Below are 21,140 nucleotides of genomic sequence, written 5' to 3' on the forward strand. Positions count from 1 at the left end.
TTAGAAGTTTTTAAGTCTGTAAAAAAGAAATTTTTGAGGAAGAAGAAGTAGTTTTTTTTTTGTTTTTTTTAGACTTTAGAAACTCAGAAGCTGATCAAATATCGGGTTAAATATCGGTGGGGTGGCCGATGTCCGATATTCAGTTTTAAGGCCGATACAGGCCGATACCGATAGGGGGCCGATTATATTGTGCATCCCTAAAAAAAAAACATTTAAATCTTTGAAGTATAGAGCAGGAGCAACATTTGTTTTTTTCAGGCTCTCAAAGTTGTCCATAGATACTTCATGACTGCTTTACCTCATATTCCATTTTTTGATTATGTTCTCCAAGAGCTCTCTGAAGACTTCTGGGAGCGGCAGATTTTAATACTTAAGTTAATTAAAAGCCATTATTTCCACTTCATCCTTATATGTCTGCCCAACAACATGTACTTGTGCTGCCCTCATACTGGCTGTGCTAGTTTCTCCTTATAAGCTCAGGGAATATTTCTTAGAACTGACTCGGCTGCACCATTATGAACTCCACTTAAATGTACTATTTTTTGACAAGTTACAAATGTCAACATTTAAAAAGGTCCTTCAAAGGTGAACTTTTTAATCTTCCAAAAGGAAAGGCAGGCCGGCTTCTTACCCCAAAAATATAAACATTTAGCCTTTGCTGTTGGTGTGCTGCCAGCAAATAAAAAACATGTTTTCTCCAAATTGTCACAAAAATAACCCATTCTGAGACGATGAAAAAAGCAAAATGACACGAGGCCCAGACACTAAAGATCTAAAGTCAGCTTTAAAACTATATGACCATGAATTCCATGCAGTAAATCAGAAGTTTCAATACTCGGTGGGGTGATGGGATTCCCCAGGGGGTTGCAGGACAAAAAGTTTTGGGTCGTAAGATATTTATTTCAAATCATTGTGAGGTGATCCCTGAGGTCTGTACAGGGCAAAATTTAGCTTTAAAAACATAAATGTGCATGTCTAATAAAAGAAACAGATATACCATAAAAAATATAGAGATGTTAGTTTTATTCATTTATTTGTTTAATGCATAATTCAAATATCAATGGGGTAAAGTTAAAACCTCCAACATAAAGCAAAGCAATAGTATGAGAAACAATATAATGATACTAGTGAATCTATTTACCCTATAAAATATAAACTTGCTAATTAGGAACAAGATGTTCTGATCAGAGCAGACAAACATTTAAATTGTACATATCTGCTTAAATAGCAAACTGGTGGTGGCAGCATCATGCTGTGGGAAGGATGTTTGTTAGCATGCTGGTCAGAGTTGAAGGGAAAATGTAAATGATGAACAAATATTTGAAAGAATAGCTGAATAAGTAAAAAAAAAACAAGAACAAATCTGGTCATATCACTAAATCGAATTTTAAGTTATTTTTTATTGCAAAAGAACCTTGTTTAGTGTCCCATGAAAGGCTGGTTTAAACACTAGAACATAGTAAAACAACAAAAAGAAAAAGTGTCAACAGACCTGCTCTGTCTCTCCATGCTTGCCACTCTCAGGTGCTCCCACCGAGAGTTCAGGAGGTTCATCTGCTCCCTGACCTCAGAGTCCTCCTCCTCACTGAGGTTGCCCTCTGACAGCAACGCAGCACCGGCACGCAGGACGCGGCCCACGCTGCCCTGATGTGTGGTCAGCTCCGCCATGTACCCCTGGTGAGTAGAGAGTCGGAGACTTCCTATAAACATTTCCCAAATAATAGCTTGTGCTTAATCAAGCTATTCCAGAAGACGAGGAGGGATGACAATCATCGCCCTTTAGTGTGCATTAAACACGCTCTTTCAACTTCTTGTCACAAAGCACAGCCGACTTCATGGAACTATTAAAATAGTTTGCCATTATGCAGCTTCTACTCATTAAAGCTGGGCATACACTGTGTGATATCAAGCATTGAACGCAGCTACAGCTAAAACTGTATGACGAAACCGCAGGGTTTAAAAGTTCACAGCTCACCCAATGCTCTGATGTGACCTTATGAAGGCCGACTGAATTTCAAACATGTTTGATTTTCTCTCGACCTTACAATTCCTGATTGGGAGGTGGCTGTGAGAGGCTGATCGCCCCTCGTTACTCCCTGTATACTACACCAGCGGTCCCCAACCTTTGGTCACACAATAAAACAACATCAAACAACAAGCCGGTCCCATCTAGGCGTGATCGGAGACAATGACAGACGAAGTGTGCTCCTGATGTCCAGTCTGCTCCGTAGTTTTATTTTGGTCGCTGAAAATCCCGCTTCACAAAGATAGGATGACTTAGATAGGATGAGTCTTGAACTGAATTAACCTGTGTCAAGAGGCACAGATGCACCAAATGACGTAATTGGGAGAGAATACCGCAATTTTTTATATTTTTCAAAATAAAACATCACTCAGACTCTGATCGTCGATAAATTATATATCTATATATATATACTTTTTTCTGTGCGGCCCGGTACCAAATGACCCCCGGACCGGTACCGGTCCGCGGCCCGGTGGTTGGGGACCCCGTACTACACGACGCACGACAAAGGATGAGGCTAAAACAGGCTTGTTGGAAAAAATCTCGCACGACTGGAGAATCAGCCCGAAAATGGCAAAAAGAATCATACAGTGAATGCCCGGCTTTAGAGAGTCGACAGCCAGACCATCAAAGAAAACAGCTTTTGGTTGTACTGAAGCATTGCGTTTCTTTGTACAGGAAATTTGTCACTTAAGCTTTTGATTTTCTTGTTGCATATCAGTATTTCTACTTATTTTACTGCATTTTTAGCCTAAAATGCAGTAAAACGTTTTTACTGCATTTTAGGCTAAATATGCCTAAAATGTGTGGTTTTTATTTAGAAAGAACACTTTAGACTGCTAAGAAGTGACAACAAAAAGACTTTAGGGTGAATGACACATTTGCAGCTACATCGTTGTATTCTACATAAATGTTGCCAGTAAAACAGACCGTGCAATTAAGAGAATTAATTCACCTGCTTCCATCCATTACAGATATGTCAGCTACTAGCCTTTTTGAAAACTGTTTATCTTACGATGATGCATGTTTCTTGGTTTTTAAAAGAGGAAACAACACACCAGCAAAGTGCCAGCATATCGCAACATTTCCATGACAATGTTTTTGTCATAAGTCCACATTACAGCTATCAGTTATTCTTGCAAAGGATATTAAAGTAAGTTTCCCCTCTGCCTACCTCATGCGTGTGGAACTGCTCCTTCACCTCCTCCACATGGCTGGAGATGACAGGCTGAGCATGGAGGCTGTCCTCTGCCGACAGCAGCCACGTCAACACCTTTGGAGAGCAAAGTCATTTCGGGTAACATACTCAAAGCATAACAGAAGGCTTTGGTGTTTATTTTACACACAAAATTCAAACGTATTGATATTAAAATTAAGTTATGGATGATGTAATAAACTGTGCATTTTGTCACATTAGAATCAAACTCCTGATTGTTTTAGCAGGATTTAATTAAAAAGAAAAACACAAATGAACCTTGGGCTAAAACCGTTTCAATTAAATTAAAATTAAATTAAAAAGAGAAGCTGAGGCACTTATATATTTTGATAAATGCTGCTGAAGTTGGTTTGTATAAACAATCATATGGGATTTGGATCATATTAATGCCTTACCTCCTCCAGAGAAGCCTGGTAGCTCTCCAGGCTGGTGGATCCAGGAGGCAGAGGACTGAGGCCTCGCTGCAGCTCCTCCTGGCTGGGGGTCAGAAACTAAACGAGGTGCAATGTAAATAAAACAGAAAAAGGAAGGGAAAGAAGAGAGGATGGAGCAAGAAAACCAACATTACGGGAATGTGAAGGTAAGACATTAAAAGAACAAAATTCAAAGAGCGTGAACAGAAATGTGAGAGAAAGATCTGTTATGTGTTGGTCATTAACAACACAACAGCTGTTCCTCTTTCTTAGAGTCCCATCTCTCTATCTCAGAGTGTGTTGCAGGACTGAATAGCAGCCTTTTCTCCACAGTCTACAACACTGAGCAATCTGTGGCTGTCACTGCAGGTAGAGGTGAGACTCAAAAATCAGAACATCAGCAAAACGTAGATTTATTTCACTACATCATTGCTTATTAGCTCCAAGTCAAATACAAGCTGGAAGGGATTCATGTTCTCATTTATTTTTCTGAACTGGATTCCATTTTTGATGATGTTCTAATTTATTCAGCTGCACTTATCTATATCCATGTCATCTTCATGAAATGGGAAGGGAGTAGCAGACATTCATCATACACACACAATAAATGTCTCAAATGTCAGAATGATTTAATTGCTACGTTTACACTGCAGCCTAAAGTCACCTAAATCCGATGTTTTTGGCCCATATGCGACCTGGATCTGATCTTTTCATGGCAGTCTGAACAACACAGATCCGATTTTTTCCAATCCGACCAAGGCCACTTGGCTATGTGGTCCCGAATCCGATACGAATCTGATCTTTTCAAATGTGACCGGGGTCTGAACGGCCATGTCGCATTCATCCGACCTGAACGCCATTAATACCCGACAAAGGTCACTATTCTGGGTCTTGCTATGGCGGACAATGACGCGGAGAGCAGTATTTATGTTTAACAATTTTGAAAAGGTTGTGTTTTTATGGTTGGGAAAGATCGCTAGATGTGCTCTGGCACGACCATCCATGTTTACTTCCGTAAACACAGAGCATGCTGGCGTGTGATGTCATCGCGTTCTCTACTGCAAATGTGAGGCTATTGCGTCATATGACTGCAGTTCACACAGGAGATCGCATACAAGTTGCATATATTTGGAAATGTGAACGACAAAGCTAAAAAATCGGATTTCACAAAAACATCAGAATTGACTATCAAGGCCTGCAGTATGAAAGTAGCCAAAGTGACTATGCCTCCAATGTGCCCCTCTACTGAAATGTCTGTTTTGTGTTACATGTACATGTGCTTTTCTTGTGCAGAGGTTTTTTGATATCTCAAACTGTATTCTGTCAAGGATAAAGTGTTAAATAGGCTTTTTTTTCCCTCTCTTCCCCAATTTGGCTCCGATCTTTCCACAGAGATAAATAATAGGTAACCGCCTGGGTAACCGGTGGGAACCTGGCAAGCCATAAGAACGCGCCGTTCTTTCTAATGGCAGCATTCTGCGGCACGCATGGCCTCAGTAAATCCGTCCCCCTCTCAATGTATGTGACGAATTGTGATGAACGGTTGTACTGAAACTAAAATTTCGATTGCAATGTAAATTGTAGTTCACAATAAAGAAGTTTGATTGACTGAAAATTACAGGGATGAACTACTTTTGAAAAGCTCTAAGAAAAAAAGAAAAGAAAGACAGCAAAACTTCACAAGAAACAACACAAAAAGGGTTGTTTCATTTTAGACCAATTTGTCAAGGCTTCAAAAAAAAAAATCCATGTAAAAGCTGAAATAAATGTACACGAAAAAAGTCGATATAATCTGCTGTATTTTAATGTAGGTAGTAATGGCTGCTGCAGAAGATTCATTTTCTTAAAATGAAAGAGCGGAAAACCCTTTTAGCTATTTAGGCAGATAGGAAAGCAGATGGTTGCTTGGTAGCAGATGCTAAATGTAGCGTTAGCATCGCTAACTGTTAGCTAGTCTTGGTATTCCCACAGATTGCGGGTATGAAATCATTCGAATCTAATCTGTTATGTTTAATTTATTCATATCAAGTGTCTAAAAAGCTGGCTGATAAGAAAATAAAAAAATGATGGAGGCTTTTTTCTAAAGTTTGTAACTTCAGTTCAGCCTAATTTATAGGTCTTAACCAGCAGTTTGGAAAAATCTCAAGAACTACTTTTTTTCTCTTTAAACCAGAATCCCAGCTGGGTCCTGACCTTAAAAAGCTTTGACTTATAGTTTGCTAGTGTTGAAAAGACCTTTGTGAGGAAGACTGCACTTCTTTGCCAGAACTATTTCTGCCTTTTTGACTTTGTGAAGTTTTATAAAAGCATTGGGAAAATGTTTGCAAAAATGCTGTGTAAAACTTTTTTAAAGCCTCTTTATGATGTCCAAGAGCAACAGTCATTTCTTTTAAAGATTGTTTTTCAGTAACCTGTTGATACTTGTGGTATTTACGTTAAATCTCAGGATCTCTGGAGGTTCATCATTGCTCGCCACCTTTCTCTGCACGGATCTGTCTGCGTAGGTGTTTAGTGTTGAAATTCTGTCTGCTTGCCGTTACAAAGGGGGGTGTGGAAGCCAGAAGTGAGGCGCGGAAATTGCGCACGCGTTAAGCATAAATCCGGCAATAAAACTACAGGCCTGCTTTGGCTGTAGAGACTGTAGAGTTTCTGAAGCTTTAGTCACTTATGTGAAATAATTTCAAATAATAATGAAATTAAACTTTTGCTTTAAACAATATATTTAGGACTTTTTATGCTCAATCTTTCATATATATGGAGGTCTATTTAAGTCAAAATAGATTGATAATTCTACATTAGGTTGTTTTTTAAAAGATTTTTTCCCCTCTTTTCGTATTAAAAAATATTGATATAAAACCAATGGTATAAAATGTTTAGCTTCCAAAAATTATGACAAATATCTCACCTTCAAAGAGGATTGATTGTTATTTTTCTCGTTAGTTTGATTCCTAAGGCCTGAAGAATGAACAGAACAGAACAGAATTCGCATCATGTCCATTTGGCCCCATAAGTTTCCAAGCCAAATTATCTGGTGGCATTAGTTCACTCTGCAGTTATTTTCCTTAGCAGGTTGTGGGACCATCCGACGCCGCCATATCTAACAGTTAAAGGTAGACCGTTGCGTTGGCGGACCGATTTTTTTCTTTTAGTAGCTTCAGGTGATACATGCAAGCATTTGTCAATTCATTGGTGCATTCAATAGAAATGCCAAGATCACATGTAGTTCATGCATAACACTTCCTGCATTTCTTGGCCATTGTTTATGTTTAGTTGGATTTGTGTATTGCTTATGCATGATGCTGTTGCCTAACTGACAGACTGCTGCACCCTAAATGCACCAGGGAGCGTTATCACAGATCCTTCCTCCCAGCCGCTACTTTATAACCATCACTGTTCCCAATAAACTCAATAAGTTGACATTGATGCTGAATTTTGCACAGTTTTTGTGTTAGTCAGTCCAATAGCACGCTGCTGTTATTTCATTTTTGCACATCTCTGATGTTGCTGCTACTTTTCTCACATTCATTAATGTAAAAATGTCCACAACTGTTATTGTGGATGCAATTCAGAATTTTTTATCCTCCAGATACAGAGTATTATATTATAAAACACTGTACAGGACAATACTTAGTATTATTGTCCTATCTGTTATTTTTGTACACTTTTCTAAGGTGCACATTGTGAGACCACTTCTACTATAACCTTTGATGCTGTAAACACCCCGCTTTCCCCATTTTGGGACAATAAAAGGATTTTCTGCTCTATTCTATTCTAAAAGCAAATTTATTTTTTTATTAAAATGACACTTGTGTAAAATTTAGTCAATTTAGTCATATAAAATGAAGAAGAAAAAGCAATATGAAGTCAAAATGCTGCAAAAAATGCTTGTGTAATAAATACTCATACTATCCTTGTGCATTTTAAATGCTCTATGTGTGCAGATTTAATACCATGAGGCCCTCAATATTTCGCAATGCTGGGTCCATGCTCCTTCTCTAAGCTTGCTTGCTTTTTATTCACCTGATCCAAAGTTGAAACCGACACTGATGCAGCTGATATTGTTGGACCTGACAGAGCAGAGATGTGGAGGCCCTGAAGTTTGGATTTTTAAAAACATGATTGAAAAAAAAAAAAATCCTCCATTGAATATTAATAATTAATATTCTTAATTATTACCTTTAATAAACTTTTTAACCCTTTAAAGTCTGGCCACTCACACTAAGCCTGGTTCTGCTGAAGGTTTCTTCCTGTTAAAAGGGAGTTTTTCCTCTCCACTGTCGCTACAAGCATGCTTAGCGTGAAGGATTTGTATTTGAGTCAATGAGTCGATGCAATCAACTGGTTTTCTTTAGATAGAAAACTTTGAATCAATCTGACTGTATGATCTGGTTGAACTGTGCCTTGAGATGACATGTTTTTTGAATTGGCACTATATAAATAAACTGAATTGAATTGAACCATGAAATAATTGGCAGGAAGTTCTAATTTTATAAAATTGGAGTTGTAATTTAACTTTCTAAAAGAAATAGAATAAAAAAACATAGATTATAGTAGACATTAAAAAACATAGATTTTAGGTAGAGTAAGTTAAATCAGATCATTTATTTGCAATAATTTTGATGCATAAGGCATTTTCTTCGTAATCTTTCATTTGTTTTCTGTTCACTATATGTGTTTCATCGTATAAGTGAGGGTTTTCAAGAACAAACATATAACATCTATGATGCAGAGGTCTGAAAAATTGTATCAAATATGATACAATTTGCTTTAAAGGGTATTTGATTTGTTTAGAAGCATCTGCAAACTAATTCTAATCTAGCTGATTTTATTCTATTTTTGTATTTTCATAGACCAAACAGGAAGTTAGAATCAAATGAATTTTTTTTTGTCAATGAATGTAAAAAAATAACTAATCTAAAACAAAGCCACAGGTTTTGCAGCCAAGACATGCACAGACAAATGGTGCGCTTCAAGCGTTAGCACTGTGAGCGACGGACCTGCTCGGTAAAACGTCTCCTCTTTTGCTCTGGCGACTTGACATACGCAGCCTGGGTGTAGGCATAGCTTTTATAGCGAGGCTGTGGGGAGGGGCTCCGCACACGCCCCTGAGCCACACTCAAGGTGATCTGAGAGCCAAAGACAGAAGAAGAAAAGGACAGAAAGAAGAGTTGGCAAAGAAACAGGAGGGATAAAGGACAGGTACAGGCAAAAGAATGTGAAACAGTGCGCAAACAATCAAAAAGCAACCATAGACAAAAGAATGAAAAGCTGACAATAAAACAGGTGAATGGGAAAAAAAAGCAAGATGCAAGAAATGAAATTGTGCAAGAGGAGATGCAAAATCACAACTGAAGAGAAAAATAAATGCAGTAGTTTCCATCCAAATTGTGAAAAAATATATTTCTAAAAGTCAAGTTTGGTTCTGGTCATGATATAGCTCTAAATTAAAAGCCTAAATCTACCAGGTTAAATAAACATTGTATATTTAACTGTGTCTAATATGATTTTAATCTAAAGAAAATGATTGGGTTGCTTTCTTCAATAATGTCTGTATCTTCAGGAGCCCCTATAACTGTTTGGCCGTCACGACTTTCACTACCTTTATCAGTTTTCTTTCCTCTGGGCGGCACACATTGTTTTGGATTAAGTCTCTGGATGGAAACCAGGCTTTAGAAGCAGACAAAGACAGGTACACACAGAGAGACAGTGTTATAGAGTAGCAGACATTCAAAGCAAGTCCAGCCCTTGTTCTGAAGCTCTTTATCTTTCCTTCACCTCTATAAGTCACAGTCCACACAGCAACTTTTCTGGACTTTCTTGTGTCAAAAGTAAACATTCCCCCCTGAGCCACTCACTCAGCCATTTTTATGTCCAAATACGGAGACATTTTTGACCGTTTCTGCATTCACTAGAATGCTAGCATGGACTTCTCGCAGAGTACGTTCTTGATAAGAACACAGGAAGTATGGACTTGGGGGAGAAAAGGTAGAATGCAGAATAGATCTAGGTCAATTGGAACAGAAGCGTATTTGTGACATCACCAAATTCAAAGCTAGTCTGAACCTGCGTTTCACTTCCTGTTATTAATATTCTCTAGATCCCTGGTTTTCAAAGAGGGGGCCGCGGCCCCCCTGGGGGGATGAAGACGCGTGAAGATGGGCTTTATGTAAAACAAGAGTTTCCCACCCTAGCTGAAAGGGCTGTGAAATGTCTCCTTCCTTTTGCAACCACTTACTTGTGTGAGTCTGGCTTTTCCCCTTTAAAAGTACTAAAAAGTAAACACAGATTACCTTTGAATGTGGAGAATGACATGCGTGTTGCTCTGACAGACATCAAGTCCAGACTGGACAAACTGTAGAAGCCATCAGGCCCACTGCTCCCATTAGCATAGCATGTCTATGTATCTCTCATGTAGCCTACATTTGTTGTTAGGCATTCATTATATAAAATGCCTGCATGTTTAATTTGAGACAAACTTTTATTTTGTCCAAAATTAAACATGCAGGCAGAAGAGATTCATCGTTTAAAAAAAAGGTTATTAAAATTAAAGTGGTGGGGCCTATGTTATTGTTATATTTTATTCATTAAATTAATGACTTAAACTTTAATAAAACATAATTGTGACTTCATCTTTACAAAAATAAATGTGTTTTTATTTAGCGGGTTTTGCCACTCATTTTTTAATTCTGTCGCTGTAGCTTACACATGAGTTTTTACGCATGTTTCATATAAGGGGGGGCCTCAGCTGAAAATGTACTAGTGTAGGGGGGCCTTGGCATGGTAAAGTTTGGGAATCCCTGCTCTAGATAACAATAAATCATGACTTTTTTCACGGTCAGATAAGCAATAATCAAATAAAAATTTTGCCAAATAAAATATAAAACTAAACCGTCAGAGCCAGCGGTACTTTACACACGGCTATGCCAAGATGGGACCGCCGCAGAAAAGCCTCGGAGCTTTGCCGGTTGCCACGGTCCTGTTAACAGCTAAACTTTTTTATGTATTGCGCACTAAATCAGTAAATAGGCCATATATTAAAGCTTAAAGGTATAATATTCTCGCCTCAAATTATTATTTTTTTTTAAATTTACTTTTGTAGAACAACAACAGCAAATGGAAATTCTGACTTAATACCCTGAACTCTGGAAGATGCTGCTGCCGGGGTGCATGCTGGGTAAACACGGAGAGGTTCTTGTGATCCTAAAAATTGGAACAGTGCTGGGGATGATGACTTTTCACAAGTACACATTAAGAGAAACGGCCTCTGTGTTTTATACATTATATGGAGCTCGATTTATTAATAACTATCCCAAAATATAAATGCATATACATTATATTTCAAAAAGTATTTAAGCTTAAATGAAACAACACACAGTTTTATATATATTTTTAAAGTAATCAGGCAGAAAAGGCTGGGTGATTACAAATTCCCGCCTATTTTTAAATAACAATGAAAACCATGTTTCCTTCCTTTCATTTTATCCTAGCAGTTGATCCAACATAAGATCTGGGGAAAAAAACTGTCTTTTAGGTGGTTAAAGAGTGAACTTTAGCGATACATGGAATAGTGAAAGTGAAAACCAGGTCAAGTCCTCAGCCATAAACGGCATAAAAGCAAATTTTCTATCTCCATCTATATATTCTAGCTCTAGAATCGTCTGACATTTCTTACACTTTTTTCCACCTGTTCTTTGCCATTCCTTTCCAGGATTTTTATTTGATCCATTGAGCAAAAAGCCAAACCTCTAGATCAAATGTTTCCCTGAAAACGATGTTAAGCTCCAGTTTTCCTTTTCTTCCTGCCCTAGGCGTCAGAGACATAGGGGGGGTTTGGTGCATTTCACCAGCTTGAGGTAATCTTCTCCAAGTTTCAATCGAGTTATTTTTCATATATTCCTTCATGAAAAGTTAAGGTCCTTCACCCTGCTGTGCCTCAGGTGGTGTTAGTATAATATTAATGCGAGGAGGTGGCATAAGTGCTGTGTTGTTGATGACAGATGATGGAGGAGGCAGATGATAGCTGCTGTCTGTAACTTGTTTTCCACTGTCTGTGGCTCTTATTTTACTCTCATCTGGCTTGTTTCTTGTAGCCGTTTTTTTTTTTTCTTTGCTCCATCTCCCGCTCCATAATCCGTGTCTCCTTGTCATCATCCAGCTGCCTGCTTTTCCTCCCAAGCAGGATGTTTGCTTTTCATCTTTTCCTGTCCTGCCGCTTCTGTGTCCGAATTGTTTCTCTGCTCTCAAATGCTACACAGATAGATGATAATATCAGCGGTAATTTCACTCCTATCTGCTGCGATCGGCCACTGACCTCTGCCGAACTGAGCTTGAAAAGTGACCACAGATGTCATTTTTCCCCCCATTTTTTTATACACCGTTTTAAGAACTGCTTCTGCATCTAATCAGACGTCAGCCGACGCATTTGAGACGGCGCCTGGAAGAACGCTGTTCCTTGTGTGGATCCCTAGGAGCGAGTCGGAGGAAATGACTGCAGGCGAGAGAACATCTGGTAACCTTGCTGCCACTGAGACTGTTACCTGAAATCTTGGCAGTAAAACCGATGACTGGATGAACGTACAGATGGTTGGCAATTAAGGCCGACACCAAATTAAAGAGCGGCTTTAGAACTATGGAGAGGTACAGGTCTGTGTGCATTTTGTCATTTTTCTGTCACACTTTATCGAGATTTGCAGGATTGAATTATGTTTTTTGAAATCTTTTTTAATTAGCATACACAAACCTTGAGGTATTCTACCTGCAAGGTAAATATGGCCGCTGATATGAAGCTAATGAGTCCCTATTGTCACAGTAAAGATTTAATAAAGAGAACGGATCTCATCCTTCAGAGAGACTCTGCTTTAAACTGGAGTGCAGATAAGAAAATCTGATATATATAAGTACTAATACAAACAAGAGTACAAAAACACACTTTTTTTTTTGGACATCATTCCCTCAAGCATACACAAAAATCCATCTATACCGAGATATAGAATGTAGCTACGTGTGAGGTTTTATATTTTTATACAGAAAAATACAACCTTCTGTTCAGTACAGAAGAGTTTTACACTCATTATCTAATAAGACAGTAATGCTGTAACTGTTTGCATTGCAGATTTCTAAGCAAGAGACACATTTCCTTCAGAGAAACTTCAACATTGGCCTGTTTGTTTAGTTAAAATCCTTTTTACCCTCTTTTGGCAGTGAGACATCAGAAAGTAATCTTGTTAATTCAGAAAAACAGAACCTATTTATTCATTTTGTAAAAATTATCTCATTAATTCAGAAAAACAGCCCAATTGATTTCTATTATTTAGTTTTTTTTGGTTAATGCAATGTGATTCTATAATTCAAAATAAAAAATAAATAAATCTAAGCTTCTTTTAACAATTCAGAGCGGTCTGATCATGAATTGTCATGGATTACTAGTTTGACAGAAAGATATAATGATGTTGCTCATGTACTTTGCATCAAACACTGTACTAAGGTCTTAAAAAATTCAGAGAAACAACATATTCATAATATCAGCCACCTGGATTGTTGGGTGTTTCACGGCTGGCTTGTTTATTTACCTGAAAATAAGGCATCTAAAAAAACAAGATGATATTCGTATGTAAATCAAAGGTAAGTTACAATTTTGCTGATCTTTATATAAATAGCTAAACCCAACTATAATGTCTGCAGCAAAATCTTCAGATAATATTAAATTGTAATTAATTGCTTAATTTTCTGAGAAAAAAATGCAAAACACATTAGGTCCAGTTGGCCTAAACTAGCTCTCCTGACTTGTTTTGAAACTCGCCTGATACGACATGTAAACTGCACCGACGGCTTCTTGCAGTTGGTGTCCAGTCAGCCCCTTCTGTTCGCTGACAGCCATCTCTGACCATGTTTATTCCCTTTTTAAAAAATAAAGATCCATTTGGCTAAAGTGTAGTACCAAAGTAGCAGGTAAAAAACTACTAAAACACACTTTGACCCCAGATTTCGTTGGGTAAAACAGACTATTTTAAACCATGTTGAATTCGGTCCAGCAATGGTCATTTTTAGAAGGTTAAATAAGTCTTTAAATCAGATTGACCTTTGGTTAAACTTTGTTAAATTCTATTTCCACATTTAAATGAAGATATTAAAAAACAAAGGCTGTGTCCAAATGTCCACCCTAATCACTATATAGGGCTGTAAATATTAGTTACACCATTAAAATTAGTGTCCGAAGGTCTAGTGGATGAAAAAGTACTGCATTTCCCACAATGCACCTTGAAAAGCAGTAATCATCTGTGGTCAATAGACGAGCAGCTATACCCCAGATTGCTTTGCCAGAGCTCTCCTTGCAAAGCATTATGGGATTTGTTGTTAGAGCTGCCACAGCGGCGACAAATAAAGAAAGAGTCACGCGACCAAAGGGGAGCGAAAACTAGTGATCTTCTGTCCGAGTGGTCAATTAACTGAGTTCACTATAAAGTCCACTATATAGCCCCACTCTATATCGTGATTGAGGGATTTAGGGCGGACGTTCGGACACAGCCATTGTGTGTCAGTGGGTGGCTTTCAAACCTGCTGAGAGAAGCGTTGCTGGGTCTGGATCTGGTAGTGCTCTTCCGTCGTTACCCGGGAGATTCCGGCCGTGGTTGCCGATGGCAGCGATTCAACTTCCTGGATGGCTTCCATGGAAATGCTTTGGGGGAGCACCCGGAAGAGTGAAGTCACGTACATGATGATGCTCTTCTTGTCAGGATGCGAGACCGCCACATCTATAAAACAAAGAGCGTGAATAAATACATCAAATATAACAAACACTAACTTGTTGATCTATGGCAGGCATCCCCAAAGTCGGTCCTCGAAGGCCGCTGTCCTGCAGGTTTTAGACGTTTCCCTGCTCCAGCACAGCTGATGTACATTGATAGTTGATTAACAGGCTTTTGCTGAACTGCAATCATCAGAATCAGCTGTGCTAAAGCAGAGAAACCTCTAAAACCTGCAGGACAGCGGCCCTTGAGGATCGACTTTGGGGATGCCTGCTCTATGGCATCATAATGCTGACTGATAGAAACTATCTACGTAAAGCAGAACTAATATACAGTATTATCGGTTTGTGCTGTTTGTACCAGTGGAGCTTCAAAAAAAAGAAAACACCGGCAAAACTTAGCATGTAGGTTGTAAAAACAGTGTACTACAGGCTCATCACTAGTGGAGCCAATGAGAAAACCTTGATAAACTCCTGATTACCTTACAAAATAAGAAGCAAGTCACAAAGTAGGTTCCAATTTTAGGGGCTTGGTCCTTTAAAGTCATCAACAGCAACAAAGGCCAAAAGTGATGAGCTATAAATTGGGACAGCCAAGGGTCATATCATTGTTAATGAAAAACTAACAAAATAAACTAGAATTTTCAAAAACATTCTTTAACAGAAATTAAAAAAGTATTGCTTATCTTAATTAGAGACTAATAAAAATTAAAATAATTTTAAATGTGCTTAGTTTGTGTCATTATCTTACGGCATTAATGAGGCCTAGTTTCTGTTTGCTGTTTGCACTTTTTTTCGCTGTACTACATTATGTATTTTTTTTCTTTTTACATATCCTCGGTATGCGAGATGCATTACATTTAAAAAAGAAATAAAAACTAAACCGTTTCAATCTAAAACAAAATAGAAAATCGGAAGTCTAAAAAAAGTCATTTAGATAAAGATGGGGGTTTTAATTCTCATTACTAATAGAAAATATGTAAAATAAAATCAGGTTTTGATTATTTTCAAAAAGCTGAAGAAAAACATTGCAAATGCGTATCATGTTCAAATAAAGTTAGATGTTTAAGGAATTAAATTTGTTTGAGAAATTCAGACCATTTAATCCGGACAGAACTCTGGTTATCCAGCTAATCTAAAACATCTTTTATGATTCTTCCTCTTAAAGAATCATAGGCTGTGTCCGAATGTCCGCCATAATCACTATATAGTGGTTATGGCTAGGGGTGCACCGATTGCAGTTTTCCGGCCGATTTCCGATCACCGATCTTTAAAAAGTCTGACCTGCCGATTCCGATTTTTGGTTGATACCGATTTTATTATTTTTTTTGCTATAACCAACACTGTGTTACAAGATGGCAATTCACTTTCAATGTTACAATCTTTTCTTGAAAAACATGCCCTTGAACAATAGCCTTGAACCATTATAAACTTGTTTTAACTGCCCATGAGGTAGAGCCTTGACATAGAAATGAATTAAATAATGAATATTAAATAAAACAAACTTAAGAGTACAACATCGGTCTTTTGATTTTTTACATTTCAAAAAACAAAACTTCAACAAAAGATCAGAAAAAATATGGAATAGAAACTAATTTTAAGACACTCGCGGAGGTAAATAGATTGGTGGTTAAGATCGGTTTCATATGTAAATATCGGCCGATCACCAATCACCCTAAGGAAATCGGGGCTGATCGATTGGCCAGCCGATTTATCGGTGCACCCCTAGTTATGGCATTTTAAGTGAGTGTCCGAAAGTCTAGTGGATGAAAAAGTAGTGGACTAAAAATGTCCCACAATGCACCTTGAAAAGTAGAGATCATCCATGGTTACTAGACGAGCAGATATATCCAGGAATGCTTTGCGAGGATAGCTCTCCTATTCTAATTAAAAAATGTCTTATTAGATAAATATACATTCATAATTTAGGAATATTACATATTTTTGATTTAATTTAAGCTAAAATTACTTTTTTTTTTTTATCAAATCTGAATTAGAACAGAAAAACATCTGAAAAATTCAGCTTTTTTTTATATAAAAAAAAGTAAAAATTAGCAGATAAAAACTGGGATCCTATGTAAAAACCACTGAAGCTATCACCTTATTGGTTTTAAATAATTAGTAAAACAGAATTTGTAAAGAAAACAAATGAAATAGATCTAAAGGACCCATCAGTAACCATGTCTGTTCCTCTGCATATCATCATTAGAATTTCTTTTAAAATGATGTCTTCAGTACAGGGATCATAACAGGGGCCAGGACATGATCTACGGGGCCCCCCTTTGGCCCCTTGTCTAGAACCGCCCATGGATGAAAAACAAAGTTTTTTCTTGGTCAAATCACAAGCAAAAAGACCTTGAAGAAAAAAAATAAATAAATTGAAAAGATGAAACTTCAAAAGAATGCAAACCCACCACTAAGTGATCTAACAGGCTGCATAAATCAGGCTGTCCTTCAGCTGCTACAGTCACTTTCCTCCTATTTTTCTCATGAATCACTGCAGGCCATTGTTTAGGCTGCTTATTATCTTCCACAGCATTGAGTATGTGTCAGTCAGACTCCTTGCACTGAACCTTACAGCTGAATTAAGTCTGAGGAGTGATTTTTTTTAAACAGAAGGCTCCAGGTATAAAGGAACAGCTTTGTTTTGTTTTCTGATTTAAGAAAGGATGCGAAGAGCCTGTGGACATGCTAGTCTACCAGGTGCAAAAGTAAAAGAGACAGATCGCAGCATATCACCCAAATGAACATGTAATGAGATGGAGATGCCAAGGAAAACAAGACGGATGAAAACACTGGGGCTGAGGAGAAAGGGGAAACGGTTTGTGTTATTCTCTTTATCCCAGCCTGACAGTTTTGATTAACAGAGCAAATCGATCCGGGAGACTGTCAAGAATTGATGGCACAGACGTCCCGGTGTGTTCTTTTCTCTCCTCCTAGTGTCCAAATCAAAACAGCCTCAGCGTTCGGGGAGGTCTCTTTTTACTCTTTACCTCTCAGGCAGTTTGATCCTCACAACTTAAAGTCTGACGCATCAGACTCCAAACGGGCCAATTACAGCCACCAGCTGCAGGGCGAGCTTCGTTTCTATTCTTCTCTACAGTAACTGATGATGGCTGTGGATTTGTCCACCGCCTCTGTGGTGGCTACCTTCGGGGTCCAGCAGTCTCTCTATGCCCAGGTGCTGTTCTGCCTTGCTAAAGGCGTGTTCCAGTCTGTCGATCGCAGACGTCTTCTTCTCCACCGCGCTCCAATCAAACAGCTCCGGCCTGGAGAAAAGCGAGAGAAAACATTCCCGGGTTTGATTTTTGGTACATTTACTCCAGCTAAATAAAAATGAGTAGCGAAGATATAATTGTGTAATTATTCAAATAATTGAGCTCAATGTTTTAGAAAAGTTTTTTAATTCCAGCTTTAGCTGATTGACACCTTAGATATCTGGGTGCTTCTCTCCGACAAGGTTCCCATTTATGGAAAAAAAAAGGGCCCACAGCATCATAGATCTTTAAGTTTTAACAAGCTTTAGGTCAGAACCACCTGACCCAAACACAGAGTTCCAGTTCCAGAGATTTAAGCCTTTTTAATGAATCAGATCATGCCACAGCAACGAGATTCTCATTTTAAGGGTTTTAGTGCTTCTAATACCAAAGATCTGTGGTTCTAAAGTGGGGGTCACATAATAGTTTTCACCATCATTGTAATGTCATGTAAATGTCCCATAAAATAAATATATAAATACAATGCATTCAATTATGTAATGCATGATTTGGACTTTAGATAAAATATACAGAATGTAAAATTAAATGATTAATTGTCATAATAAAAAAAGTTAAATAAATGTAAAATAATAAATTGAAAAGGTAATGCTTTTAAAATGCATTAATTTATATAATTGATGACTTAAATGTTAGCTATAAGAAGAAATTAAAAAATTTAATGTCCCGAAAAAAACTTTAAATATAAAAAAATTTGATCTATTTATTTATTTGACATGCAAGTTAAATACTTGATATACAAAGAAATTGTAAAATACAAAGTTAAAAACTTAACTATACATTTAAAATCATCAGTGTTTAAATAAATGTATGTTTTTGTTAGAAATTTCAAAGTTTGAAATATACCAAATAAAAAAAAAATAGATTTCAAATCAAAAATTAAATCCAATCCAATCCAATTACTTGTTTATAGCTTTCATGATTCAAATATTAGATTCACCAATAAATTAAAACATGGAAAACCAAGGTTTAAATAGTTTTGCAATCTTCAGTTTATTTATTTTATGGTGTTTTGATCTAAGCATTTGGATTCTATGTCAGTTTTAATTCCTTTTTTGTATTTGTTATCTAGTTTAGTTTAGCTTTTTCCTTTTTTAAATGCTTAGTTTCAGTTTAGCTTTATTTAGGTACAGTTACAGTTTCAGTTTTTTGTAATATGACTTACATACCGGCAGCAAGACTAAAATATATAAATACATTAAATAAATACATTTCCAGAGCAGGACTGACAGCTAAAGCAATACCAATGACCTGACCACAGTACTGCCATCTGCTGGCGTAATGCTACCGACATCTATCTTTAGGAAGTAGGTTTTTAGATGACCTTCAGGCCTAAATAGCAGTTACTGAACAGTCTAACACAAAGATGAGGTTGAATAGTTCAGAATGATACAGTTACGTCTTTCACTTTATACACAGAAGCACTTCCTGTCTTGAAACATCTTTATTTCAGTGTGAAATTTTGTTTTTAATTCACATATTTGTGGGGAGTAACAGCTTACGGACGACGTTAGAAAGAAACGGCTCCTACATAGGGCCTATAGTTTTGGGCTTTTCTAACAGAGTAAGGAAGTATGGCTCACTCTGCTCCAACCCAATGATTTCCAACGTTGGGTTCTTGACCCAATTTGGGTCCTTGATGAACTAATATGGGGTCTTAAAATTCTCCAGATTAAACCCAAAAAAAAAAAAAAATGCATTTCAAAGAGGTTAAATATATAAAAGCATCACATAAAAATGGACAAACCAACTACTTTGGTTGTTGATGCTGTTTTTACCATCATTACAGATGTGGTTTGTTGATTTTGTATAAACGTTTGTATGTTAAGCCAATAGTTTTGGTTCAACTGGAAACGTTTTGATGGTTAGCAGCTGAAAAGTTGGGGAACTTCTGCTCCAGCCCTAAGGTGTCGCTAGTGCTGGGTTTCCAAGATTAAAATAATACTTTAGGATCTCTTTAAAAACACTGAAAAGTGGCCAGAAAGTAGAACTGGAATCCCATGTATATTCAAAAATTATCTCACCTCCTTAAGTGCAAAACACACATTGCGATAAAGATTCTACCCATTACTGTTTTTAGTTTTATATTTGTTCTATTTGCTTTTTTATGGTGAAATTCCGTTTTTAAATATGCTACTGAAACAAAATTGACATTTTCGCTGATAGTAAAGAAAACAGTTTGCATTTTGATTTACTATTGATTATTCAGTAATTTTGCAAACCGCTTTAATATATCACCTTTATACAACCCTACTAGATTAATTAGAGAGCAAAGCTTTTTGACACCACGATGAAGGGGATGAACAAAAGGACCCTATATTATGAATTCATAAATAGTCTAAATTGGAGATCATATTAAATAAATGATGTATAATTACATCATGTAAAAATGTATATATTAAAGGTCACTATTTAACTTGAGTTTCAATAAAGAGCCTAGAAAATATTTTGTTTCTGATATAATAATCTAGATTTAAACAAAAAGGTTTCGAGATGTATGGAAAACAATTTTCAACTAAAATCCTAATTTATTATCATTAACTTTAAAGTAAACTAAGCCTTTACATGTCTCCTTCAGTGGCTCTTTTACATTTTTTTTCAACTCCAACATTCAATTTTTTCTCCAACATCTTTGTTCCTCTCCAGCTTCTGAACACAAACACGTCTTTCTACTGTACCTGTGGCTGTGGATGAGGGCGTTGAAGGCCAATCCATCATTCCAACTACTGGAGAAGTTAACCACATTCACCTGAGGACAGAGACAATATAAAAACTAAAGAGCCAGAGTGTGAATGCAGCAAAACAACCTGCAGAGTAAACTGTGTCCCTGAAGCACAGCGACTCATTCAATTGAAGACAGAGAGCTTTAAAGCGGTGAACAGAAAATAATACAAAGGTTTAAAATACTCTGAAAAGCAAAGAGCAGGATGTCAAAGAGATGTTCATTATGCTCAGTCTATTACAACAACTGCTTGTGTGGTGAAAACATCCTATAAAGCCACTTTTTCCACTGTGGGGATTTTCAGCCCTTACCAGAGCTCCTGAAAGATGTTTTTTTTTCCGCTTAATTTTAAGTAATTTCACTTTTCAGAAGTGAAAAGATTAAAATTGTGGATTCTGTATTACCCCGGGACTGTCAAAGCCCTTTATTATTATTTTTTTAAAAAGCACAATGCGAGAGATTATTGTTCAAAACATCAGACGTTGATGTATTACTCTTTCTGCAAATCAAAAAGTATTATAATGTTTTTAGAAATATTAGCTCTGTTAAACAGAAATATCCATTCTCTTATAAGGAAACTGCTCAAGTACTTCATTCTTGATGATGACTGATGACTGCAGCAGTGTTGTCACATGTCTGCGTAATCTTGGGTCAGACAGCTGCAGCTGATCTAGAACGCTGCTGCCTGGATCCTCACTAAAACTAATGTTCAGACTGCACACTATTGAAGCAGCTAGTTTACATGCA

The 21,140-nt window shown here is 37.2% G+C and overlaps 1 protein-coding gene across 1 annotated transcript in view; it reads right to left on the reverse strand.

Annotated features, from left to right (window-relative positions):
• Nucleotides 1-21,140, reverse strand: part of LOC107095375 (dystrophin-like) — a 369,912-nt gene that overhangs the window by 163,046 nt on the left and 185,726 nt on the right. Inside the window, 7 exon segments of the mRNA XM_015391433.1 lie at nucleotides 1,493-1,674; nucleotides 3,198-3,296; nucleotides 3,635-3,730; nucleotides 8,650-8,778; nucleotides 14,207-14,403; nucleotides 17,547-17,665; nucleotides 20,350-20,420. Coding sequence (XP_015246919.1) covers nucleotides 1,493-1,674; nucleotides 3,198-3,296; nucleotides 3,635-3,730; nucleotides 8,650-8,778; nucleotides 14,207-14,403; nucleotides 17,547-17,665; nucleotides 20,350-20,420 — 893 coding nt within the window.

The sequence above is a fragment of the Cyprinodon variegatus genome, unplaced genomic scaffold (genome assembly GCF_000732505.1).
Source record: "Cyprinodon variegatus isolate N-32 unplaced genomic scaffold, C_variegatus-1.0 Scaffold541, whole genome shotgun sequence".
Taxonomy (NCBI): Eukaryota; Metazoa; Chordata; class Actinopteri; order Cyprinodontiformes; family Cyprinodontidae; genus Cyprinodon; species Cyprinodon variegatus.